Raw genomic sequence first — 27,359 nt, forward strand, 5'->3', positions numbered from 1 at the left:
TCAAAAACTTAGTGGCTTCCTGTTGTACATTAAATCACGTAGTTCTTCACGTAGTTTTAAAGATCTAATATGATCTGATCTCAGCCTCAAATTCTACTGTTCCCCAAAGGAGCTATGTAGCTTCCTATTTGTTATTCTGCTCACACTAGTTCTTGCGTGAGATAGGTCTTCATTTTACTTTGCCTTTCAGTTCTATGTATCCTTCAAGTTCAGCTCAAGACTCAGCCTCTTGGAAATCTTGGCCCACATGGAAATGTAGGCCAGGTGACTCTCTTGTTAACCTCCCAGCAGTTGAGTTTCTGTGTGACTGATTTGGCACTGCTACTCCAGGGGACAAATAGGTTTCAGGGTTTCTTTTTGGATGCACATACTGTGGATTATGCAACATTCCCTCTGGGTGTGGGGTAGCACTCTGCAGTCAGACACCTTAGTATTTCTTAAGTAAGACAAATTTTTATACAAAGTGAGATACTTTATTTATAGCCTCAGGCTGTTTGGGCCAGATTTTGCTGCCAATGAGTTTGCCACAAACTTAAAAACAAAAACTGAAAAACCTTTCAGTTTATAGATTTTTGGATTTCAAAACTGCAGGAAAGGGATTAGTTTGTAGCTGGCATCACGGTTGTGTCTTGTCTTCCAACTAATATGTAAGCTCCATCGAGAGTCTGAATTTAATTACGTGTGACCAGGTCATTTTTATTTTATTTTATTTTATTTTATTTTATTTTATTTTATTTTATTTTATTTTATTTATTTTATATTTATTTTATGCTTATTCACTTTTGAGAGAGAAAGGGAGCACAAGCTGGGGAGAGACTGAGACAGAGGGAGACACAGAATCAGAAGCAGGCCCTAGGCTCTGAGCTGTCAGCACAGAGCCCAATTCGGGACTTGAACCCATGAACTGAGATCATGACCTGAGCTGAAGTCAGATGTTTAACTGACTAAGCCACTCAGGTGCCCCTGACAAGGTCATTTTAAAAAGACAATACGATTTTCACATTTATTTATTTATTAATGTTTATTTACTTTTGAAAGAGAAAGAGAGCATGCAAGTGGGGGAGGGGCAGAGAGAGAAGGGGACAGAGGATCGGAAGCAGGCTCTTTGCTGACAGTAGAGAGCTCCATGCAGGGCTCAAACTCACAAACTGAGCCAAAGTCGAATGCTTAATTGACTGAGCCGCCCAGGTGCCCCTAAAAATACAATAAGATTTTAATAACTTTCTGATTGTAAGTGTAATACATTAGGTAGTTATAGGATATTATGAAAATCTAGAAGAATATGAAGAGAATGAAAATGTCAGGTGTTCATCCCATAGACATTACCACTGTTTACATTTTGGAGTGTATTTTTCTATATATGGGGGTGTGTATACATTTTTAAATAAGATTTTATTATGTAATCTCTGTACCCAGTGTGGGGCTCAAACTTAAAACCCTGAGAATGAAGAGTTGCACGCTCTATCAACTGAGCCAGCCAGGCGCCCCTAATTTTTTTTTTTTTACATAATTTGAATTGTGTATTTGGCTTTTTTTCCCCCACTTAGCTTTATTACAGTTTATAAAAGTTATTACATACTTAATTTTTTTCTTCTTTGTTATAGAAACCCCAAATTAAGTTGGGTGCATGGCTGCCCTGAACACACGACATTTCATAGGTTCTCTGGGAACTAGTGTGGCTTTCTCCCTAAAGCTACATCCTGGGATCTAAGCAGAAGTTCAGTTTAAAAAAATAACTGTTGAAGGGGCGCCTGGGTGGTTCAGTTGGTTGAGTGGCCAATTTCGGCTCAGGTCATGATTTCAGTTTGTGAGTTCGAGCCCTACATCGGGCTCTGTCCTGACAGCTCAGTCTGGAGCCTGCTTTGGATTCTGTGTCTCCTCTTTCTCTGACCTTCCCCCATTTGCACTCTGTGTGTGTGTGTGTCTCTCTCTGTTTCTCTCTCTCTCTCAAGAATAAATAAATCTTTAAAAAATAATTGTTGAAGTGTAACTTACTGTGAGTTCACGTGAAGTGTACTTTTTGGTGAGTGTCATTAGTAATTTTATACAGTTGTGCATCTATCAGCAGAGTCCCATCAGGACGGTTTTAGAACATTTTTTATCACCCAAAAAAGTTCCTTCATTTTGCACTTAATTTTATCTATTCACCAAAAACCCAGAGACCATAGAGTCTTCTTTTATACCATTCTCAAACTTTTTGTTTATGGGGAATGATGTGTACACAGACTCACTCTTGTTAATCTGTGTGTGTGTGTGTGATTGTGTGATTTTTTTTCTGTCTGTATTGGTTTATGTCATCAGTCATGTGGCTATAAGTTATAGATTTAGCTTAGAATTTGTAATGTATTAGATGTGAATTGTTTTGGTCAGTGGCAGTGTATTCTGTGATTTATATTTGATGTTAAAATTGGAATATTTATTTAATAAAATTGTTAGTTATTTTATTTTATTTAGCAATATTTTTTAGTTTACTTATTTTGAGAGAGAGAGAGAGAGAGAGAGAGAGAATGAATCCCAAGCAGGCTTCACATTGCCAGAGAGGAATCTGATAGGGGGCTTCTTGAACTCCTGATCCGTGAGATAATGACCTGAGCCGAAATTAAAGAGTCAGTTGCTTAACCTTAACCAGTTGAGCCATCTAGGCATCCTCCCCCCCTTTTCCATTGTTCTTTTTTTATTTATTGAGCTATAATTGACATACAACATTACCATTAGGTTAGGGGGTGTAATACAATGAGTAATATATGTATGCATTGTGAAATGTAATACAATGAGTAATATATGTATGCATTGTGAAATGACCACAACACATCTAGTTGACATCCATCACTAAACATAGTTACAGATTTTTTTGGGGAGGGGGGTCATCAGAACTTTGTTTTTCTTAAGTAGGCTCTGTCCCCAATGTGGGGCTTGGAACTCATGACCCCAAGATCAAGAGTCCCATGCTCTACGGACTGAGCCAGCCAGTCACCCCTCAATACAGTATTGTTTATTTGTTTATTTATTTATTTTAGTAATCTTTACACCCAGTGTGAGACTTGAACACATAAGCCCAAGATAAGAGTCCCATGCTCTCCCAGCTGAGCCAGCCAGGCGCCCCCTAAATTATTAACTGTAGTCACCATGCTGTATGTTATATCCCCTGGCTTACTTGGAACTGGAATTTTGTACACTTTGAACCCCTTCTCATCGCTTCTCGGCCTTTTGGCTAAGATCAAGTGAACCCCTTCTCATTTAGTATACCCCTAACCCCCCACCTCTGGTAACCATCATTTGGTTCTCTATATGTATGAATTCTGGTATGTGTTTTTGTTTGTTTAAATTTTAAATTCCACATTAAAGTAAGATTATGTTGTATTTGTCTTTCTCTGACTTACTTCACTTACTTTAATGCCCCAGGGTCCATCCAGAGGCACATGGCTAGCTCAGAACAAGCAACTCTTGATCTTGGGGTTATGAGGTCAAGCTCCACTTTGGGCATAGAGCCTGATTTAAAAAAAAAATCTACCCGTTTTGTCACAAGTGGCAGGATTTCCCTTTTTTATGGCTGAATAATATTCCATTGAATACAAATAATCACATTTTCTGTATCCATTTATCCACTGATGAACACTTAGGTTATTTCCATGTCTTGGCTGCTGGTAAAAAAAAAAAAAAAATGCTGCAGTGAACATACCGGTGCAGATATCTTTTTGAGTTAGTGCTTTCATTTCCTTTGAGAAATACCCGGAAGTGTAATTTCTGGATCAGATGATTGATCCTGGGATAGTTCTATTTTTAATTTTTTTGAGGACCCTCCATACCGTTTTCCCAGTAGCTGCACCAATTTACATTCCCACCAACACTGCACAAAGTTTCCCTTTTCTCCACATCCTCAGCAACACTTGTTATCTCGTGTCTTTTTGATGATTATTATTCCAACAGGTGAGAGATGTTTCATTGTGGTTTTTCTTGATTTGCATTTTCCTGATGACTGGTGGTGGTGAGAACTTTTTCATGTACCTATTGATGGCCATCCCTATGTCTTGGAAAAATGTCTATTCAGATTTTTTTTTTTTGCTTTTGACTTGTGTGGGTTTTCTTTTGAATATATTTTGGATATTAACCTCTTATCAGATATATGATTTGCTAATAATTGCTCCCATTTGGTAGGCTGCCTTTTCCATTTTGTTGATTGTTTTCCTTTGCTGTGCAGAGCTTTTTGGTTTGATGTAGTCTTACTTATCTTTGCTTTTAGTTTAGAAAGTTCCTTTTTAATTATAATCACAGGGGCACCAGGTGGCTCAGTCAGTTGAACGTCCAGCTTTGGCTCAGGTCATGATCTCACGGTTTCGTGGGTTTGAGCCCTGCGTTGGGCTCTGTGCTGACAGCTAGTTTACAGCCTGGAGTTTGCTTTGGATTCTGTATCTCCCTCCCTCTCTAACCCTGCCCTGTTCAACGCTGTCTCTCTCTCTCTCTCAATAATAAATAAAACATTAGAAAAAAATTAAAATAAATATAATCACAGCTGTCATCCTTTGAACCCCAGTGTTCTCTCCCCACATACAGATTCTTAGCATCTGGTTTGTTGTCAGTGCTTGTGATTGCATGTTGTACACAAAGAAATTTATTTATTCTGGTTTCTTTAATCTCAGAACTTATTTACTGCTTGAAATTGTAATTTTTTATGATGGCCCTACTTTTTTAAGTTTTATTAAAAATATTTATTTATTTTTCAGAGGGAGAAGGACAGTGTGTGAGCAGAGGAGGGGCAGAGAGAGAGGGAGACACAGAATCCGAAGCAGGCTCCCACTGATAGCACAGAGCCTGACACACGGCCCCAACCCATGAGCTGTGAGATCCTGACATGAACCAAAGTCAGACACTTAATCAGCTGAGCCACCCAGGCTCCTCTTTGGGACTCCTTCTGAGTCTTTTTTTAAACTCTCATCTGCCCTTTTTGGTAGCATTAAATCTAATAGGTGTTATGTGACTTTGATCAGTTCTTCACCTTGTTTCTCTGAGCCTTCTTTTCTTAGTGGGATGTTTATTCTTCATCTCAAAATTAGCCCACTGTTATTTCAGAAAAGCCCATTATCGTCTGGAACCTTGTCTCAGCTGAGTCAGCTTATTGCCCATACCTTAAAACATAACAAATGAATGACCTTCAGAGAGGGGAAGACTCATAGTATAAAAGTATTCTTTTATGTAAATCACGGTGTCCCAATGTGACCAATTTACCAAACCTCATTTTTTGTTTTAGGTTCTATGGCAATGGAGCTCAGTGATGCAAATTTGCAAACACTAACGGAATATTTAAAGAAAACTCTTGATCCGGATCCTGCCATCAGACGTCCAGGTAAAGAGAATAAATGTTTTGTGGTTTGATCTGTTCTTTAAGGATGGGAGGGGGGGACCTTTGCATAATCTATCTGTATTTGTAAATTAAAAAAAAAAAAGATTTACACTTTGATTTTCAGGCGTTTCTTTTTCATTCTCCGGCTATAAAGTGGCTGCTTACCACTGCTGTAATGTGGTCATGGGTGTTTTTGGTTTGGTTTTGTTTTTTTGAGTAAAATAGCTTTTATTGTCTTCTGGGATTAAAAAGTACTACTGTGTCTAGAATGCTTTTGTCCCTTCACCTTTCAGAAAATCCCTATGCCTGCCTATTTTAGAGAGATAATTAGGGCAGAGAGATGAGAGTTAATTGCCTAAAAAGTGATTAAATGAATTAAACCAGGTAATGAGACCCTGTCTTGTAATCCCCATGCTAAGTTTGATTTAATTAATACATTTTAAGACCTGGGTTCCTCTCTCCTGTATTTGAACCAGTTTCTTTTGAAAATTTAGTGTAAACTTAGAGGTTTTTTTTTTTTTAAGTTTGTTTATTTATTTTGAGAGAGCACGCACACTTGTACAAGCAGGGGAGGGGCAGGGAGAGAGAAAATCCCAAGCAGGCTCTGCACTGAGTGCTGGACCAATGCAGGGCTTGAACTACTGAACCATGGGAGATCATGACCTGAGCCAAAGTCAGAGGAGAGCTGAGATCAAGAGTCGGACATGCTTAACCAACTAAAGCCACCAAGCACCCCTAAGCTTAGAATTGTACTCACATGCCCACAGGAGTCAGATGTGAAGGTAAATGATGGAGGCAACCAAGTGAGGACTGGTTGTATATGACTTCTGTGCCTTGGTGAAGGGCTTTTGGAATGAGCTAACTCTGGGGGATTCAAACCAGTTTTGCAAGATCAGATTTCCAGCTTTGCTTGAAAAATAAAAGAAGTATATAGTGTCCTCATTTTTAAATGATAGCATCTGGGGCGCCTGGGGGGCTCAGTCGGTTAAGCCTCCGACTTCGGCTCAGGTCAGATCTCACGTTCGTGGGTTCGAGCCCCACATCGGGCTCTGTGCTGACAGCTAGCTCAGAGCCTGGAGCCTGCTTCCAGTTCTGTGTCTCCTTTCTCTGCCCCTCCCCCTCTCATGCTCTGTCTCTCTCTGTATCAAAAATAAATAAAACATTAAAAAAAAATAAATGATAGCATCTGACTTCAAAAACTTTGAAATCCTGTGGAGACCAAGCAAACTACTTCTGAGAGCCAGATGTCTCTTGTGGGAGGGGTAGTCAGTTGATGATTTTCCAGGTAAGCCTTATTAACCAGGTATGTTCAGCCTGGTTCTTCAGAATTTACTAATGTACGTGTTCAGAAAGAGGCTTTTAGAATGGCCCACAATGAAATGAGTGTGTGTATGTGTGTTGAAGATACATGTTCTGTATAATAAGTAGAATGGTAAACATGTTAATGCATCCATTCTGTTCTTTGTGGGTTTTGAGGGAAAATTGTGGTTTTTCCCATTGGTGCTGAAAGAATTAATGTGTTCTTGGAGGAAGGAAAATTAATGCTGTAATCTTCTTAGACTTTCCCAGAAAGCCTCTGCAAACCTTGTCTGTTGAAAATTATTTTTAATAATTTTGTGTTTGTAAGGTGAGGTTGTTACTGTTTTATGAATCCAGGGACAGAGTATAGGAATAAATTGATGTTGCTGGAAAGAATTATGAACATAGCATTTCTCAGGTTGGTACTAGATCAACTCAACATCTTTAGAAAATGATCTGGAGGTTGAAATGTGTAGTGGATCTCAGCTTATAGATAGCACTGTGCTCCTTTGGTTCTTGAGACGAGGCTGCTACAGATGAACTGGAACACAGTTTGAGGTTCCTTGAGTGTGTAGGAACATGGCAGTGTGAGCAAATTAAAGGAAATGAACACAAATAATTTGACTTAAACTCACGAGATTTCTTTCAGGGTATTGATTACAATTTAAGAAAGGTATCTAGCAGTCTATATGGGCTTTTCCTCAGAGCAGGATACAGTGTGTTGGCCTGTGTGCAGTGCTGACCACTTGAGAGCAAACAACCAAAGCCTTCTAGACTCCTACAAAACTGTAGCGTGTCCTTCTTGAAAATCACTTTTCCAGTTTATTTTTTTTCATTTTTTTTCATTTATTTATTTTTTAAATTATTATTATTTTTTAATGTTTTTATTTTTGAGAGAGAGAAAGACAGAGTACTAACTGGGGAGGGGCAAAGAGAGGGAGACACAGAATCCGAAGCAGGCTCCAAGCTCTGAGCTGTCAGCACGCGAGGCTCGAACCCACGGACTGTGAGATCATGACCTGGGCTGAAGTCAGTCGCTTAACTGACTGAGCCACCCAGGCGCCCCGAGTGAATCTTAAGCAGGCCCTGTGCCCAGCGTTGAGTCTAATGCAGGGTTCGGTCTCACAACTGATTGTGAGATCATGACCTGACTCAAGACGGCTCAGCTGACTGAGCCACCCAGGCGCCCCCAGCATTCCTCATCTTTTATTATTTTTTTTTAAACAGTTTTATCCATTTTTGAGCAACAGAGTGCCAGCAGGGGAGGGGCAGAGAGAGGGAGATGCAGAATCTGAAGCAGGCTCCAGGCTCAGAGCTGTCAGCACAGATCCTAATGTGGGGCTCGAACCCACAAACCGTGAGATCATGACCTGAGCTGAAGTCGGTTGCTCAGCTGACTAGCCACCCAGGTGCCCATCCATCCCTGAGTGAATTTTTGATGAAAGTTCAGTTCAAAAGCAGCACATATTCAGTAGAAACCATACTTAGAATTGTGAGTTTTGAACCTCTCCCTGGGCCAGTGATAGGCAGTACAGTACTGTCTCGTGATGCAGGGCAGTGGCAGCGAGCCCTGGCTCCCAGTCATTCACGTTATCCCAGAGGTAAACAACCAGCACACTTAGAACCATTCTGTACCCATGTAACTCTTTGATTTCACTCTCAGTATAGTATTCAGCAAATTCCATGAGAGAGTCAACACTTTATTGTAAAAGAGGCTTTGCTATAGATTATTTTGCCCAACTGTAGGCTAATCTATGTGTTCTGAGCACTTTCAGGGAGGCTAGGCTAAGCTATGATGTTGAGTGCATTAGGTATAGCGAATGCAGTTTTGACTTCTGACATTTTGACCTTACAATGGTTTTATTGGGACATAATCATCCTAGGTCGAAGAAGGCCTGTATATGAATTTTGCCTGAGACTCACTTAGTCTCTCTGAGAAGCAGATTCTCCTGCAGGGGCACTCAGTCAGTCAGGCCATGCTATAGGGTTGCCAGAATCAAGTGAGTTTTTTTTTCTTAATTAAAAAAAATTTTTTTTAATGTTTACTTATTTTTGAGAGAGGGATACAGAGCACAGGCAGGGGAGGGGCAGAGAGAGAGAGGAAGTCACAGAATGTGAAGGCTGTCCAGGCTCTCAGCTGTCAGCACAGAGCCCAACACAGGGCTGGAATTCATGAACCTTGAGATCATGACCTGAGCCAAAGTCGGAGGCTTAACTGATTGAGCCACCCAGGTGCCCCCATGTGAGTTTTATTGGATGGAGTGATTTGAAAACTGAAGTATTATATAAATGTAGTGTAACACCATTTGTAGTCCATTTAACAGATAAGAAGAATGAAGCCTAGTAGACCCATGATAGATTCCCTAAAGGAAGATATCCTAATCTTTAAAAATTTTTTGATGCCTTTTAAATTTTTTATGTTTATTTATTTAGAGAGAGGGAGACAGTGCATGTTGGGAAGGGGCAGAGAGAAGAGAGAGAGAAAATCCTGAGCAGGCTCCACACTGAGCATGGAGCCTGATGCAGGCTCAGTCCCACAACCCTGGGATCATGACCTGAGCTGAAATCAAGAGTCAGACACTTAACCAACTTAGGCATCCCCTAATATTTTGATGCTTGTAATCAGAGATCTACATAGCTCACCTATATATAAAAAGCAAAGATTTGGTTAAATAACAAATCTACTAACATGAAAATTCTTTTACAGCTGAGAAGTTTCTTGAATCTGTAGAAGGAAACCAGAATTACCCACTGTTGCTTTTAACTTTGCTGGAAAAGTCCCAGGATAATGTTATCAAAGTGTGTGCCTCAGTAACATTCAAGAACTATATTAAAAGAAACTGGAGAGTTGTAAGTATTTTGTGAACACACAGTCTCATAACCTGTATGCTTATAAGATTTATATATGCAGTGCTCCTGATAGATTCAGGCACATTTTAAAGATAAATTAAATAGAACCCTTCTCAACAAAATATTAGCATATCAGATCCAAAAAAGTGTAAAAAGAATTACACACCAAGACCAAGTGGGATTTATCCTGGGTATGCAAGGCTGGTTCAACATTTAAAAATTAGTTATTACATCATATCAGTAGATGAAGAAAAAAGCATTTAACAGGATCCTACCCCCATCCACGGTAAAACTATCAGTAAACTAGGAATGGAAGAGAACTTTCTTGACTTTATAAAGACTAACTACAAAAAACCTAGAGCTAATATCATACTTAATGGTGAGAAATGTGAAACTTTTTCTCTAAGATTAGGTACAAAACAAGGATGTCGCCTCTCATCACTCCTTCCCAACACTGTATTGGAACTCCTTGCTAATGGAATAAGGAGAGGAAGTAAAAGGCTTACTGACTGGCAGGAAAACATAAAACTGTCTTTGTTCACAGATGATATGATTGTCTATATAGAAATTCTGAAAGACTTAACAAAAACTGGACAGAACGCTTCCCCAAAGTTCCTGTTGTTTCATTTGAGCTCCTGCAGATTACTGAGCTTGCTAACCCAGGTTGCTAGAGAGTGTGAGACTTGGTTTTTGCCTCCATTATGGCTGAAATCTTTTAAAGCTTATTTATTTGCGGGGGCGGGGGGGTTGCATAGAAGGGGAAAGAGAGAATCCCAAGCAGGCTCCATGCCGCCAGTGCAGGGCCTAGTGTAGGCCTCCATCCCACAGACTGTAATGTAAGATCAGGACCTGAGCCAAGATTAAGAGTGAGATTTTGTTAAGGGATATGTGGAAATAGATTCTAATTTTAAGGTGAATCCTATAAACTGCAAGTTTAATGACTGATATAAATTAGAAATTAGGGTATTTTCCCTACCTTAGGACAGTGGTTCTCAATGGGGGATAATTTTGCCCACAATATCTCCGGAGACATTTAGGTGTCACAGCTGGGGACACAGGGTGTTAATACAGCCTAGGGGGAGGAAACCAGGGATGCTGGTAACCGCCGTACAGTGTACATACACGACTCCCGTGCCAGAGATTTCTCTGACTCGGAATGCCAGTAATGCTGAGATTGAGGAAGCCCTGACTTGGGATAAAGGGGAAAAAAGGATTGTTTTGAAGTGATAGCAGTAATGATATTTAGAAAGTATTAAGGTTGACAAAAATGGTCAGTTTTTCTAAAAAGTCAACTTTAAATACGCCTAAATATTTATTTAGAATTCTTCTTTTTGTCTTCATTTCATGAAAGAGTTTATGAGGTAGTAAATAGTGTTCTTAAGCTTGTGTAGTTAGGTGTTACCACTCATCATAAAGAAACAACTGTTAAATCATCAGGTATTTAAAAATCCATCCCTCTGTGTGCAGACTCGCTAGCCCTCTTCTTCTGTCTTGATTTGTAAAAGTAGTGAGACTTCCAGAACCTCTTGAAGCGATGTAGTCATGGATGTTTTCAAACTGGTAATGATCAAGAAGTTTTCAATGGAAAGATCTCTGACTTAAGGCAAGAGTCAGATTGAAGGTTCTGGAGATTGATGTGGGCTCTGCAGTGCACGTGGAGGGCTTTATCCATGTGAGAAAGAGACAGCCAGACAGGGAGCGAGAGATACAGAGAGAGCAAGAAAGACAGTGCACGAGCGAGAGATTCTTCATTGGCATCAGGGAGCCAGTGAAGCTCATTGATTTGTATATAAAATAATTTGCATTTGGGATGGAATGTACATTTTTCTGCAGAAAAGGTTTATGCTTTCATCAGATTATTAGAGGAATCTGTGACCCATTCATGTCCAGGGACTTCCCTCTGTGTTTTTCTTAGAAAGCCAGGTAATAAAAAAATGGTTCTATTTTATCTATAAACCCATATAGTCATGGATATGAACTTCATGTTACTTGCCATTGATGTTTTCCTTTTAAGGTTGAAGATGAACCAAACAAAATTTGCGAAGCTGACCGAATAGCCATTAAAGCCAACATAGTGCACTTGATGCTTAGCAGCCCAGAACAAATTCAGAAGCAGGTAATGTAAGGCCCTGCTATTTAATGAAGCTTGTTTGTAGAGCTTTGATCTAATTAATCTTTTCCCTCCCCGGTCCAGTTAAGTGATGCTATTAGCATTATTGGCAGAGAAGATTTCCCTCAGAAATGGCCTGACTTGTTGACAGAAATGGTGAATCGTTTTCAGAGTGGAGATTTCCATGTTATTAATGGAGTCCTTCGTACAGCACATTCTTTATTTAAAAGGTATTGATAAACTCGTTTTAAAGATTTTAAGTAATCTCTACCCCCAACTTGGGGCTCAAACTCACAACCCCGAGATGAAGAGTCTCATGCTCTTCTGACTGAGCCAGCTAGGTCCCCCAATAAACTCATACATTTTTTTAAAATATGTACTTATTTTTATTTATTCAGTGGGGGGGGGGGGCAGAGAGAGAAGGAGACAGAATCCCAAGCAGGCTTCCTTCTGTCAACACAGAGGGCTCAAACTCACTAACTGTGAGATCATGACCTGAGCCAAATTTAGGAGTTGTAAGCTTAACCAACTGAGTCGCTGAGGAGCCTCAAGTCATATTTTCAGAATACTTTTTTTCAAATGCCTTTGTTTGTGTAAACAGTTGTATTTTTGTGACTGTCATTCCTTTGAATTTGGTACTTTTAGAATAAGAAATAAGCTTCTCAGTTCATTATTGTGTTTGTTTTTAAAGTAGTCCAATCTATCCTTGAAGGCCTAAAGTCAGTAAAGATAAAACTTGTAAATTTACTTACTTTACCTTAATTTTTTAGATATCGCCATGAATTTAAGTCAAATGAGTTATGGACTGAAATTAAACTTGTTCTGGATGCCTTTGCTTTGCCTTTGACTAATCTATTTAAGGTAATGGAATAACATCTTGGTGATGTTGTGTGTCAAATTGATATGTGTCAAATTACTTAATATTTTAAATTGCTTAATTCTTTGTGTAAATTTTATTTAAGAGAATGCTTTATGTCTATTTTATAGGTAATACTCAGAGCAGCATTTCTTTTGAAAAATTCCAAACCTATACAGAAAAGATGATCTCATGAACTCCCATGTATCTATTACACAAGTTTAACAATATTACTTTTTTCCCCTCCCTTCCTTTCACTTATAGGAATATTTAAAAGCAAATCCCAGATGTCATATTTCACTCAAGTATTTGAATGTGTGTTTCTAAAGGAATCACTCCCTGTTTTGATTTGATTATATATGTAATTTGACAAATTAATTTATATATTTATACATCTTGTAGTGCATAGGCTACTTTTCTAAACACATTCTTTATCTCTGTGAGAATCCTATAAGATTGAAAGATAAATTTTTTTTTAATTTTTAAAAATTATTAAAAAACTTTTTTTACATTTATTTATTTTTGAGAGACAGAGAGTGAACAGAGGAGGGACAGAGAAAGAGGGAGACACAGAATCCAAAGCAGGCTCCAGGCTCTGAGTTGTCAGCACAGAGCCCAGTGTGGGGCTTGAACTCACAAACCTCAAGATCATGACCTGAGCCCAAGTCAGGTGCTTAACTGACTGAGCCACCTAGGCGCCCCTAAAGATTATTTTTAAGCAGTCTCCACACCCATTGGGATCAAGAGTCACATGCTCCATTGACAGCCAGCCAGGTGCTCCCATTTATTTATTTTTTAAGTTTTATTTAAGTAATCTTTACACCCACCATGGGGCTTGGACTCAAGACATCAAGATTAAGAGTCACATGCTCTTCCAACTGAGCTTGCCAGGTGCCCCAAAAGAGATATATATATATATATATATATATATATATATATATTTTAAAAATTTTTTGAGAGGGAGAGAGACAGCACAAGCAGGGGAAGGGCAGAGAGAGGAGACACAGAATCTGAAGCAGGCTCCAGGCTCTGAGCTGTCAGCACAGAGCTTAATACGGGCTCGAACCCATGAACTGCGAGATCATGACCTGAGCCAAAGTCGGATGCCTAACTGACTGAGCCAACCAGGCACCGCAAAAGAGATACATTTTTAACCTTTTTTCAGATAAGGAAAGAGGATTCATTATTCTCCAGCTAATAAAAAAGGGGGCCAAGACTTAAACCTGCTTTTGCCAACTCTGGGAAAGCTGCTCATTTCCTATTTTCATAAAAGGAAAGTTGTATGATATTCACAGCTTTCTAAGATGTAAAGTGTGTACAGAAATTTTCATGGTTAAGATGTCTTACTGATCGCCCTTTTGTTTATGTTTGTTTGTTCATTTTTAATTTTCTGTTTATTTTTGAGACACAGAGACAGAGCGAGCAGGGGAGGGTCAGAGAGAGAGAGAGGGAGATACAGAATCGGAAGACTAGCTATTAGCACAGAGCCTGACACAGAGCTCGTACCCACGAACCATGAGATCATGACCTGAGCCAAAGTCAGATGCTTAACTGTTTGAGCCACCCAGGCACCCCAGTGTTTGTTTATTTTTGAAAGAGAGCGTTATCAGGGGTGTGCTGGGGGGGTAAGGGGGAGAGGACAGAGGAACTGAAGTGTGCTCTGCACTGACAGCAGCAAGCACAAGGGGCTCCAAGTCCAGAACCGTGAGATTGTGACCTGAGCCAAAGTCAGACACTCAACCGGCTGAGCCACCCAGGCTCCCCACTGACTATACGGTTTTATCTAAAAAATAAAATTGGATAAAATGTAATCAATATTTTCCACCTATTGGGTTGGCACTGATTCTTATTCTCTTAACTCCAGGATACAGGAAGTAAGATTCGTGAGTGTCTTTTACATGGTACATGAAGTACTAGGATATTTTATGTATATTTTTTCATTCTCCGAGGCATTATTTTCAGATTACAGATGAGATTGGGGCTTAGTAAAATAACTTACTCGCTCAAAGTAATGCTCATGATGATCAGCAGAGTCTGGATTATATCCATTTCTGTCTGGCTTGCAAAACCTGTGCTTACAGCATAGTGATCTGCTTTGGTAATATACTTCTGGGATTTCATACTGCAAAAATTAGAGGTGTGCTTAGTTTTAGATAAGCCTGTTTATTGTAGTTAGAATAATAAGTAATTGGAAACATGCCAGGTGCCAAGGGAATAATTTAATGAGAGCATATAAAGACAACTTTGTAATATGTTTATATGCACAAAGGAGAGCGACTATTATGGACAATGTAAAAATATATACTGTTGTAATATATTTTTTCAGAATCTCATATGACTGTATACTATTTAAAAGCTAAATTTTGGAGATCTAAGTAGTCTCAACTTACTTGACTAAAGTTTATAGTAACAGTAAAACTATTCCTAAATTCCTTTCCAAGGCCACTATTGAACTCTGCAGTACCCATGCAAATGATGCTTCTGCCCTACGGATCCTTTTTTCTTCCCTGATCCTTATCTCAAAATTGTTCTATAGCTTAAACTTTCAGGTAAGTTTTCCTGTATTTCTTTCTTATTTTTTTAAGTTTATTTATTTATTTTGAGAGAGTGAAAGAGTGAATCCCAAGTAGGCTTCATGATATTAGCCTGGAGCCTGATGCGGGGCTCCATCTCATGAACTATGAGGACCTGAGCCAAAACCAAGAGTTGGATGCTCAACCAGCTGAGCCATCCAGTAACCCCAGTTTAGTTGTAGTTCTTGCTTTTTATTCTTTGATGTCAGATATGCAGGTTCTCAATTGATAAAGACTTCTTGGCTGGCATTTTTTTTCTGTCTTTCCCTGTCCTTTGTCTACAAAGAGTGTTCTACTTTTTAATTGTTCCTGGAGATATTTCTAGGATATTTCTAGTGGGTATCTTGTGGGGAAATGTAACGTTCTTTTGTAGTCTAATAACTTAGAGAAACCCCACTTCCTAAATGGCTGTTTTGGAGAGTCACCCTCTGTGTGGTATTATTCAAGACACTGAGAAATCACGTTCTCAGCCCTTTCTCTTGTATTCGTTTAAGTGGATATTAACACTGGGGGAACCATGTTTTGGTTACTGGCCTTGGGCTAGCTTATACAAAAAAGGCTTTTATTGGAAGCATGGGGGATGGAAGGCTGAAGAACCAGCTTTTGGAAGGTGTAAGAAAGTGTGGAATTCAGAAGCAGCACAGCCATAGACTTCTAGTAGACAATGTCTGGTCACCCTCTTGCTACTGAGAAAGTGGCCTCCATTCTTTTTCTTCTTGAATTGTTACTTTAAGATTCAGGGCTCCAGGAATGAGAAGAGGGGCCTTAACAGTGCACAGTGCTGTGCTGACATACAGGAGGAAGCCATCTGGCCTTTCATTGCTCATAGTGGGGCCAGGTTCCTGGACTTCATCCTCCTAACATAACTGCACTCACAGTGGCAGGAACCGCATTCTGCAGGAGGATTGGGTAGAGTAGGAGATGAACAGCCCCAAATGGCATGTCTGCATCTGTGTTTTGCTGCATACCAGTTAGAGAAATTTTTACTTAAAGGATATCACTGTTTTCACTTACACCTTCTTTGAATTCTGCTTCCTAGAAATCAGGTAGAATGAGGCTCTTGATAACTTGTTAGGCATAGTTAGGGAAACCAAAAGAGGAGGCATAATCTTTTCCTTGGGGGGCTTATCCCTCATTAAAAAGGCAGTACTGTGGCACAGGAAATGAGTAATTATGTAAGATGGTAAGTCTGAATTGGTGGTCATCTTACAATGAATGTGATAGTTCAGAAAGGAAAAGGAAGATACTGGTAAGCACTGAGTTTTTGTAAGGAAAGGTTTCATACAGTCTTAGAGCTGGGAAGAGAAAGTAAATATAGATGGGACAGGAAATACAGTGGCCTCATTTGTGATTGAACATATATAGAAAGAGGACACAATGGTTTATTCAGCCCCCAGACCCAGCTGGAGTAGAGCTCTCTTGTCTCAGTAGTTAATGGTCGGCTCGGGCTGAGAAGTGTGGACTTGAGGCTGTAGGCATGTGGGAGATGTTTGGCATGGGGCGAGAATGTACTAAAATATCATTTATTTTAATCAGAAGTCTCAAGTCAGTGTTTATTCTAGGATCTTCCTGAGTTTTTTGAAGATAATATGGAAACTTGGATGAACAATTTTCATACCCTCTTGACATTAGATAACAAACTTCTACAAACTGATGTAAGTATTGTTTTAAAATGTTTCCCAAGTAGCCTTTTTTAAATGAAGAATTGTTTGAAATATTAGATTTTGATTGTATCTCAGTTTTTAAATATGTTTAAAGGTGCCCTCTGAAAACCTTTGGAATATAGTCTTCAAAAAATGAAATAGTTATTTGAGAACATTTATTTTATTTGTTTTTTAAGTAAACTCTTTGCCCAACATGGGATGGGGCTCAAACTCAAGACCTAGAGGTCAAGTGCTTTACTTGTTTACTGAAATAAGATCAAATGTTTTACTAAACATTTAAATTCTGGCTCCTAAAAACTTTTTTACTCTTGCACTGTTGATAGGTAGAACCCAAGAATACAGGTAATGTTTAATTAGTTGGGATGTTCTATGTTTGGGTGTTTGTAGCATCCAGAATTACTCTTTTTGTGGGCCTGGTGTAGGTAGGTCCACAATTTATAGAGAAGGCCCTATCATTTACTGTTCAGAGTAAAGCCCTAGACTATTCACACTATGACCAATTTACGAAATAGAAAACCATCATCGAAGATACTAAGAAAACATAAACCTTTGTAACAATAACCTCTTTTTAAAAAGCATCCACAGCATGGGAAAGTGAGGACATTATGAAGGTTTGTAATGTGTTACAGATTCTGGTCTGATATTTGTAATAACATGTACTTTCCAACCTAGGGCACTTACTTCGTGTTTCTCATTTGCTTCTTTATTAATAGATTTATGATACACCTCTTTCTCAAGAAACAAAAAAAAATGTAAAAAGTAAAATACAGAGAATGCTTCAATTTCAGATAAAAATAGGTGATTCAGATCAGTTTTGGGGAGTGGGGTGTAGACAGAATTGTTACAATGGGTGTACAGCAAATTTTATCTGAGATTTACCAACTAAAGCAACAAAAAAAGCTATGGCTCCCATGACAGAATTCTTTTAGTCCAGTTAGATAAAAACAACGCCCTCAGAAAACAAAGCTCGTCTTCACATGTGCATCTAAAGGAAGTTCTCCACCTCGGATTCTTACAGGGGGCTCTTGGCCCGTTTAGCCAGGTATCCCCTTGTGTCCTCTCACTACGTGATATTCCTTATATTTACGCCTTGAGGAGACACCTGTTAGGGAGTTCTTTTCATCTCTTCTAAATTTGAGTTCTTTGGCACTTAGTACAGATTAAAAGGTGTTTATGGATTGCTGTTACAGGAGTGTCATAGAAATGACATCATGGTTTAGGTTGGGGTTGGCAAACCATTCCTGTAAAGGTTCAGGTAGTAAATATTTTTGGCTTTCTGGGCTGTACAGTCTCTGTTCCAACTACTCAGCCCTGCAGTTGTAGTTGAAAGCAGCCGTAGGCAATATTGTAAATTATATATATGTAAAGAAGGCATGAGCAAGGCTGTATTTCAGTAAAACTTTACTTAAAAAATAGGCAGCAGGCCTGCAGACCATAGTTTGTCCCCTAAATTAGACTGCTGGTGAATACTTTATAACCGGGAAATTGTTGATGAGAATCTTCCAGCGCTATATCCTAATGTATTTGAAGTGACAACCTTTTGGGACATGTCACAGTGCGATACGGTCTTTATCATTTACATTTCTGTAGGAAGGTTATTTTCCGTTTAATATATAAATATTTTCTAATTTAACAACCAGAAGGAAAGTCTGTTTAACCTGAAAACTTGAAATTACTCTCGCTGATTAATAAATGAGAAGTATTTAGTTTGTTCTGTATCTGAAAGACAATAAATTGATAGTGGCATCAATGACATCGATGTCGTTTGTAACACTAGACTTTGAATTACATTTTTAAGCATTTTATTTCAGGCATTACAGCTGTTCTATATATTTATGGTTACATTAAACATGTATGTTTAAGTTTTCTGTTTTCTCTTATGTGAGGATGAAGAGGAAGCCGGCTTACTGGAGCTTTTAAAATCCCAGATTTGTGATAATGCTGCACTCTATGCACAGAAGTATGATGAGGAATTTCAGCGGTACCTGCCTCGCTTTGTCACAGCCATCTGGAATTTACTGGTCACGACAGGTCAAGAGGTTAAATATGACTTGGTAAGGCGATGGTGGAGAGACAAATAATTAAGACATTCCCTCCCTACCTCCCCCAGGAAATAAATGATTCTGTTTTGCTTTTAAAATACGCCTTTATTTGTGTTTTCTTTTTCCCAGTTAGTGAGTAATGCAATTCAGTTTCTGGCTTCAGTTTGTGAGAGACCTCACTATAAGAATCTGTTTGAGGACCAGAACACGCTGACGAGTATCTGTGAAAAGGTTATTGTGCCTAACATGGAATTTAGAGGTAATTATGGCAAAGTATGTCTATTCCCTGTTGCTTTTTATGTAATATATGGAGTCTAATTTTTTAATGTCTATTTTTGAGAGAGAGAGAGAGAGAGAGCGTGCACACATGCATGTGCAGAAGGGGCAGAGAGGGGGACAGAGGATCTGAAGCTGGCTGAGCACTGACACCAGAGAGCCCAACATGGAGGCTCGGATTCAAGATTAGGACCTACATCGAAGTCAGATGCTTAGCCAACTGAGCCACCCAGGCACCCTAAATTTTTTTTAAGTTTATTTATTTATTTTGAGAAAGAGCTCACATGCCACACTAGCAGGGGAGGCAGAGAGAAGGAGAGAGAGAAAATCCTGAGCTGAAAACAAGAGTTGGAACCAATTGAGCCACCCAGGAGCCCAGACTAATTTTTTTTATTGTTAATTAAAACTTCTATAGGTCACTTTATTGCCTATTTCTGAAAAAATGCTTATTATTTTGAGAGAGTTTCCCAAGCAGGTTTCACGTTGTCAGCGAGGAGCCCAATGCCAGGTTTGATCTTGTGAGATCATGACATGAGCCGAAATCAAGGGTCAGATGCTTAGCCAACTGAGCCACTTAGGTTCCCCCACTTACTGCCTATTTTCTAAACTAAGACAAAGTACGGTTTAAAAGACATTTGTGAGGGGGCGCCTGGGTGGCTCAGTTGGTTAACCGTCCAACTTGGGCTCAGGTCATGATCTCGTAGTTCGTGGTTTGAGCCCTGCATGGGGCTCTGTGCTGACAGCTCAGAGCCTAAAGGCTGCTTTGGAACCTGTGTTGTCTTCTCTCTGTCCCTCCCTTGTGTGAGTGTGTCTCAAAAAATGAATAAAACATTTAAAAATAAAAATATTTAAAAATAAAAGACATTTGTGAGTGTTGTGATGAGGTTTGTTTTCCACTGTGGAGGGTTTTTCACAGAAATATTGAATAAGACTAAATTCCTATTGCACCGATAATAAAGTAAACCATCCAGGATCTCAGCTTAGGAAAGAATTCGGTGTTGTTTGACCTCGTGTTTCACTAAGGCAGATAGCAGTTCTCAAACAGAGAAGTTGAGAGTAGAAGTGACGGATGACCTATGATACAGAGCTGAAGCCCACGCAGTTTGTCATTAAGGTTAAGAGAGTCTTAGGACTATTTGTATACAAATTGTCTCTCCTTATGGCTGGGAAGGGCAGGTAGTAAATATGGAAGGAATTGTGTTTTATGTCAGAGTATTCATGAGATTAGTGGTTCTCAAATTTATCAGTTAAGAACTAAAAGAGGAATGAAGGACAGTATCATGTAAGGTTTTATTTCCTTTTGTGTTTTTTCATAAAGCTGTAAAGGACAGATCTTGATTTTGGTATTGTCCATCCTACCTTTTTTGGTGTAGAAATGACTTTTTCTTTAAATTTTTTTTAATGTTTTATTTATTTTTACGAGAGAGAAGACAGTGTGAGCAGGGGAGATTCAGAGAGAGAGGGAGACACAGAATCTGAAGACTGGCTCCAGGCTCTGAGCTAGATGTCAGCACAGAGCCTGATGCAGGGCTCGAACCCACGAACCGTGAGATCATGGCCTCAGCTGAAGCCGGATGCTCAAGCAACTGAGCCATCCAGGTGCCCCTGGAAATGACTTTTATGAAATAATGATAGTTCTATTTGTCAGGCTGTTCTTTTAATGTCCTTATTCAGCAGAATAAAAAGTTGGCATCCCTAGGGTGGGCTCTAACAGTTACTTTTTGATGTTGGTGGTTAAAGTCCAGTCACCTTAGAACAGGTGAGTTGTGTGGATTACCTATACTTACCCTTTCAGGGTGGCATTTGTGCTCTAAGAGTAAATGAAGTATATTTAAGCCTGGGTGGCTTAGTCAGTTTAGCTTCCATCTCTTGATTTCAGCTCAGGTCATGATCTCATGGTCGTGAGATCAAGTCCCGTGTTGGGCTCTGCACAGACAGCATGGATCCTGCTTGGGATTCTCTCTGTCCCTCCCCAGGTCACATGCCCGTGCTCTCTCTCGCTCTCACTCTCTCTCAAAATAAGCATTTTTTTAAAAAAGAATATATGAAGTAGTCATGTGTTGGGAAGGAACACTTTGCTGTAAAACATGGCAGTGCTCTGTACTCTTCTGCGTACTCAGCTCTGAAAGTACGGTGACGCGTCATGCCTTTTGAGGGGTTATTTGAAATGCCATCTCTCTTCGTAGCTGCTGATGAAGAAGCTTTTGAAGATAATTCCGAGGAGTACATAAGGAGAGACTTGGAAGGATCTGGTATGTAGTTTGGTTTTTAACTGTTGGTCTGATAGCAAGGCACTTTGAAAGTTGTTCTCTCTGGTCCCTGTGGGGAGGAGTGGGAGTTGGGAAGCGTTGTCACCTGCCTTTCCTCCTCTAATTTGTGCACCTTTAGGGGCAGCTCCCGTCTTGGGTGCTGTCCACATGTCCAGCATTGGATGTCCCCTCTTTTTATATACTTATTAGTGTGTAACTATTATAGTCTTTTTTAGTTTCAGTCCCATTTTTTGTGATTCTTGTGAATAAAATAATGCACTTTTTCATTTTTTATGTTGTCCATAGCTACCAAATGGCAGTTTATTGCCTTATAATCTTGATCAGTTGGTGGTTTCTTTATCCTATGATATATTTCCCTTTGATTTTATAGATATTGATACTAGACGCAGGGCTGCTTGTGATCTAGTACGAGGATTGTGCAAGTTTTTTGAGGGACCCGTGACAGGAATCTTCTCTGGTTATGTTAATTCCATGCTGCAGGAATATGCAAAAAATCCGTCTGTCAACTGGAAACACAAAGATGCAGCCATTTACCTTGTGACATCATTGGCATCAAAAGCTCAAACACAGAAGGTGAATTTCCAATGTAGTTTTGTTTCTAAAAAAGACTTGGTGGTGACCACAGAAATCAGAAAGAAGTAATAGATTTCTAATGGTGCAGCCTAACTCTGCTAGATAACCTGTTTGTTCTGAAAAGAATTTGTATAGTCTCCAAAGATGACTTGACATTGATGTAGTAAGCACTTAATTTTCTTATGGACAAAAAACTGATGAATTCCCTTAGCTGAAAATCAGTGTATAAAATGTGCTAATTTTAAGTTTAGCTGTTCTTTAAGGAAGTTTTCTTTATTGTCTATTAAAAAGTCTTATATTTAAGCAGTTGTGATATGAAGTGTTCATCTCCATTTGTAACCTGGTTTTTTTAAAGGTTTCCTAAATTTCCTATGTGATAGATATATACAAGTATTTCATGTTATTTTACTGTTATTAAAATTTTGTTTTTCAGCATGGAATTACACAAGCAAATGAACTTGTAAACCTGACTGAGTTCTTTGTGAATCACATTCTCCCTGATTTAAAATCAAATAACGGTGAGTTTGTGGTGAGAAAAAAATGTTTTTGTAAATATATTTTGAGAGTGAGAATCCCAAGCAGGCTCCACATTGTTAGTGCAGAGCCCAATGTAGGGCTCAACCCCATAGACACCATGGAGTCCTGACCTGAGCTGAAATCAAGATTTGGGACGCTTAACTGACTAAGCCACCTAGGCTCCTGCTAAAAATTTTTTACGCAGCTTACAACAGTTTTTACTTGCCTGCTATTTATTTGTTTGTTTTTTAAGTAATCTCTATACCCATCATGGGGTTTGAACTCATGATCCCCTGAGATCAAGATTCACATGCTCTACCAACTGAGCCAGACCAGGCACCCCGGCCTTGTTATTTTATACTACAAAATGACTAACATTATCGCAAAAGTCAGAGTAGGGATTCTCATCACCATGATACTCAAAAAAAAGGCTCCTATCCTTTTTGCAGTTATCTTCTTTTAGTGAATAAAATCTCAGATGGTTTCCCCAGGTCTTGCCTAGTTGAAATGAACTGGGGCGCCTGGGTAGCTCAGCCTCCGACTTCGGCTCAGGTCATGATCTCATGTTCATGGGTTCAAGCCCCGCTTCGGACTCTGTGCTAACACCTCAGAGCCTGGAGCCCGCTTTGGATTCTGTATCTCCCTCTCCCTCTGCCCCTTCCCCTCTCATGCTTTGACTCTCTCTGTCTCAAAAATAAATAAAACATAAAAAAAATTTTTTTTAAGATGTTGCTTATATAGAAGGAAAATAGGAATAGCTAAAACTCAATTTGTAGCTCAGCTAAAAATTCCTATAGAAATTACACTTTTACTTATTTGAAAACTGAAATATTAAAAATTGAAGTAAATTTAAGTACATGTAACTGATAAATATTAAGGATAATTTTCTGTTTATGAAAGTATGTTGATTAAGATACCTTATGTATTCCCTTCAAAAAAAACTTTTGGGGGCATGTCAGTGGCTCATTTGATTAAGTGTCCGACTCTTGATTCCAGCTCAAGTCTTGATCTCACTGTTGGTGGAATCACGGCCGGCATTGAGCTCTGTGTTGACAGTATGGAGCCTTCTTGGGATTCATTCTCTCAGAAATTTTTTAAAAATTAAAAATTAAAAAACCTTTTGTATGGAGCTTTCAAATATACTAAAAGGGAGAATATTTTAATGTACCTTGAATCTAGGTAGATTCAAGAATTTTTAATAATTGACCAATATTCTGTCTTTTTCACTAATTTATTTTTCCATAATTAGAGTAATTTAAAGCAAATCTCGGCCAGTGTTCACTTCGGTAGCACAAATACTAAAGCAAATCCTGTCCAGAGACCCGTGCTCCTGATTCAGAATAACTTCATTTCTAGGAAAAAGTTGATACGGGGTCATTAGTGTGTGGTCCTTCAATTATGCAAGTAGCACATGTTCATTTGTAATGATACTTAAAGGGGGAAAAATTACTTATAATCTTACTAATAGCTACATAGTAAATCTTTATGTAATTAATTTTGTTCACCAAACTGTTGCAAAGATCTGATAATGTCACCAATTTGGGAGTAATATTCTTTAGCACTCAAATAACTGTGGTTTTATTTTTTTAATAGTGAATGAATTTCCTGTCCTTAAAGCCGATGGCATCAAATACATAATGATTTTTAGGAATCAAGTAAGTAGCTTTTGATTTATATGTTTTATACCACTTGATCTCTTAGGAGTTTCATTGTATACCAGCTTCTCTCCCTACAGTGCAATCATACGTGACATCCACATCTAACAGAATTAACAATAACTTGTTAAGAACTTGGGATTCCGAACTATGCTTAATTTTCTCCTTTGTCTCAAAAATATCATTTTATAGTGATTTTAGTAAAAATTGGGATCCAGACAAGGGACACACATTGCTAATGGATGGTGACTGTCTCTTGTCTCTTGTTTTACAACAGAGAGGTCCTCCGTCCCCTTTCTTACGCCTGTTGTTTCTTGAAGAAACTGATCATTTGTCTTGTAGAGTTTCTCTCATCGTACTTTTGGACAGTTGCATTCTCATGTGTGTTTATGGTTTTACTACATACTTGTTTCCACAAAAATTTAGTATTTTATAGGCTTAAAATTTTATTTATATAAATGTTATCGTGCTATAGGTTTGGTCTACACATCTTGTGTTTTTTGTGCCTAACACTGTTTTTGAGAGTTATTCATTTTAGTAGATGTAGTTCATTTTTTAATAGTTGTGTAGTAGTCTCCTATCATAAGAATATGTCCTAGGGGGCCCCTGGGTGACTCCGTCTGTTAAGCATCCGACTTCAGCTCAGTTCATGAACTCGCAGTTTTATGAGTTTGTACCCTGCATTGGGCTCTAGGCTGATAGCTTGGAGCTTGGAGCCTGTTTTGGATTCTGTGTCTCCCTCTCTCTCTCTGTTCCTCTCCCCCTTGCAATTAAATAAATAAATAAATAAATAAATAAATAAATAAATAGAATATGCCATAGTTTATTTCCTGTGGATGATTCTCTAATCTCTTGATTGATCATTTTTATGCCTTTGGCAGGTATTTACCAGGCAACCTTGTGAAGATGTTCTATTTTAAAGAATATGGGTATTCTAAATTTTTACAGGTTTCTAATGAAGATTAGTATTCTTATCTTTGCCCCCACCTCTTTTTTTAAGAAGAGAAAATGAGGCACAAAGAGCTTGAATAACTTTTCTAAGAACTACCTGCTAGTGAAAAGTATAATTCTTAATAGTAGTGACAGTTTAGTGTGCTTATCCATATTCTTATTTTATGGTGTGGTTTTGTTTTGTTTTGTTTTTTTATCTGTAAGATTTTACTTTAACCATAGTTTAATGCTCAGAGAAAGAGAATTAGAAAAGTGAATGGGAATTGAACCCTTACGTGGAGGTAGAAGTTTTAATTTCTCAACCATATGCTCTCCTGTTGTAGCAGCTGAAAGGACACTTTCTGGCATCGCCCACCCTTCTAGTCCCGTTGTCCTTTACTCTTAAGGTAGCATCACTGAGCTACAGCATGCGTGTTACTGTGTTTTTCAGGTACCAAAAGAGCATCTTTTAGTCTCTATTCCTCTCCTGATTGGTCACCTTCAGGCCGAAAGTATTGTTGTCCATACTTACGCAGCGCATGCTCTGGAGAGACTCTTTACTATGAGAGGACCTAACAACACCACTCTGTAAGTATTTGATTCTAAGCAGTTTTTATTTTTTTAGCTTGGGGTGGGGACTATTCTGTGCTATCAAAGATCTCTTTGACTATATTCATAATTTCATTAGTAGCTTGGAAAATAAATGTGTACTTTTTCCTCATTTATTTATACTGTGTCTCAGTCTAAAAGGATGAAGCAGTACGCTAAAAAGATACATAATGACCACAAGTTAAACAGGAAGTTGGAGCAAAGGGAAATAACGGGGTGGAATTACTGAAAAGAAACAGGTGTCAGAGGATCCTGTACAGGAGTTAAGGAACTCCCTGAAATTTATGTGCTGTCTCCTGGCAACCAAGGCAAAAAGAGGAACTTGGTTAGTTAAACTTTTCAGTGTCCTTGAAATTAAAGTTAAAACAGTCTCTCAGAAGGCATCTCCGAAATGGCCTTCATTAAGGGAGGGGTCTTAGCGCCGTCATGTGACAGAGTTGTTTTTACCTGGCTGTTCAGTTTCCTTACTCATTGCGGACACATGACCCGGCGGAGTGAAAGCAGCTCTCTGGGGTCTAGGACAGTCGCTCCTCTGGCCTGATCCAGGGATAAACTGTAGAGGAGTGGACGGTCTGCGGATCTTTCAGGCCGTTCTCCACCAGTGTTAGTTCTTGACACTGAGCTTTGGGTAAGAGATGGAAAACAGTTCTGGGTTCTTGTCTTCATCCAGAACTTGAAGTACACATATTCTCAGTAACCAATTAAGGGTTGAAAGGCCATCCTTGAGGTGAGTCACACCAGTACCTGTGTTCAGGCCCGGAATTCATGCAGAAGTTACGAATCTGCTCTACCTCCGGGAAAAACAGATGACTGAGACCCTGAGGGTCTGAGCACTGTTCTCAACAGTGATGGACAGGGACCAGGGGTGACCTGAATGGCTTTAGATGATGTCGGATTTGCCAGCTTTTGGTCTGTGTTTGATCCCAGATGTGCCCTATTTAGGAACTTAACATGAACACATGTCAACAGTTACTTGCCTAAGCTGCCACTGATTGTCAGCGGTGGGAAATGGCTCGCTTTTATGCCAAGAAGTGTGATTTAGAGGTTGCCAAGGGTGTTCCAGAGTGGACAAGCTCAAGAGTTGGCAGTGACTGAAAGCTGTTTTTTCATCTATAGCTTTACAGCCGCAGAAATCGCACCGTTTGTTGAGATTCTGCTAACAAACCTTTTCAAAGCTCTCACACTTCCTGGCTCTTCAGAAAATGAATATATTATGAAAGGTAGGCCGTCCCCTGGTGTACAGACTATAAGAATCCCACTTCCGATTACAGGGGTGAGTAAGTTGTACTTCAGGTTACACAGTTCATGAACCAGATACTGTTGGCCATGAAGTAGATAGGTTTAGATATTTTTACTTGGAAAAGATTTGGTGTATTATTATATTAAAACAGTGTTTTCAGAAAAAAAACTACCCTAGTTTGATATGGATATCCCTCTTGTTAAAGAAAAAGTAGCAAATTCCCTTTTTTTTTTACCTAGATTGAATTTCTTGAGGGCAGAAATCAGATCTTGGTGGCCTGCTAGGCAGCGTCTTTGCTGGGCAGTTTGGGTGCCCTGGAGAGACTCCACACAGACCCCCCTCCGCAGAGCCACTGCCGGGAACCCAGGCAGCTGTAAGCCGTCTGCCCGGTGCTGCGTTAGGAGAGTGTCGTGCCGACGGCGCTGACTCCAGGGGCAGTTTCGGTCGTGCCCACTGTCACATTCCAGGAGCCTAGCTGTGTCTGACTCATAGGAGATGTTTTTCAAACCAACTCCCCCCTGGCCTGTTGTATATGTGTGTGTACATGTGTTTATGTAT

The 27,359-nt window shown here is 39.2% G+C and overlaps 1 protein-coding gene across 1 annotated transcript in view; it reads left to right on the forward strand.

Moving 5' to 3' along the window:
* The window catches only part of CSE1L (chromosome segregation 1 like), a 43,311-nt gene that overhangs the window by 6,483 nt on the left and 9,469 nt on the right, over positions 1-27,359 (forward strand). The window contains exons 2-16 of the mRNA XM_029917112.1: positions 5,246-5,341; positions 9,345-9,487; positions 11,502-11,603; positions 11,682-11,827; positions 12,368-12,458; positions 14,895-15,002; positions 16,589-16,681; positions 18,577-18,744; positions 18,862-18,991; positions 21,195-21,260; positions 21,649-21,851; positions 22,285-22,369; positions 23,961-24,022; positions 25,404-25,540; positions 26,678-26,781. Of these exons, the coding sequence (XP_029772972.1) occupies positions 5,251-5,341; positions 9,345-9,487; positions 11,502-11,603; positions 11,682-11,827; positions 12,368-12,458; positions 14,895-15,002; positions 16,589-16,681; positions 18,577-18,744; positions 18,862-18,991; positions 21,195-21,260; positions 21,649-21,851; positions 22,285-22,369; positions 23,961-24,022; positions 25,404-25,540; positions 26,678-26,781 (1,729 nt within the window). The 5' untranslated portion in view covers positions 5,246-5,250. The remainder of the gene's footprint in view (positions 1-5,245; positions 5,342-9,344; positions 9,488-11,501; positions 11,604-11,681; positions 11,828-12,367; positions 12,459-14,894; positions 15,003-16,588; positions 16,682-18,576; positions 18,745-18,861; positions 18,992-21,194; positions 21,261-21,648; positions 21,852-22,284; positions 22,370-23,960; positions 24,023-25,403; positions 25,541-26,677; positions 26,782-27,359) is intronic.

The sequence above is a fragment of the Suricata suricatta genome, chromosome 12, assembly GCF_006229205.1.
Source record: "Suricata suricatta isolate VVHF042 chromosome 12, meerkat_22Aug2017_6uvM2_HiC, whole genome shotgun sequence".
Lineage (NCBI taxonomy): Eukaryota > Metazoa > Chordata > Mammalia > Carnivora > Herpestidae > Suricata > Suricata suricatta.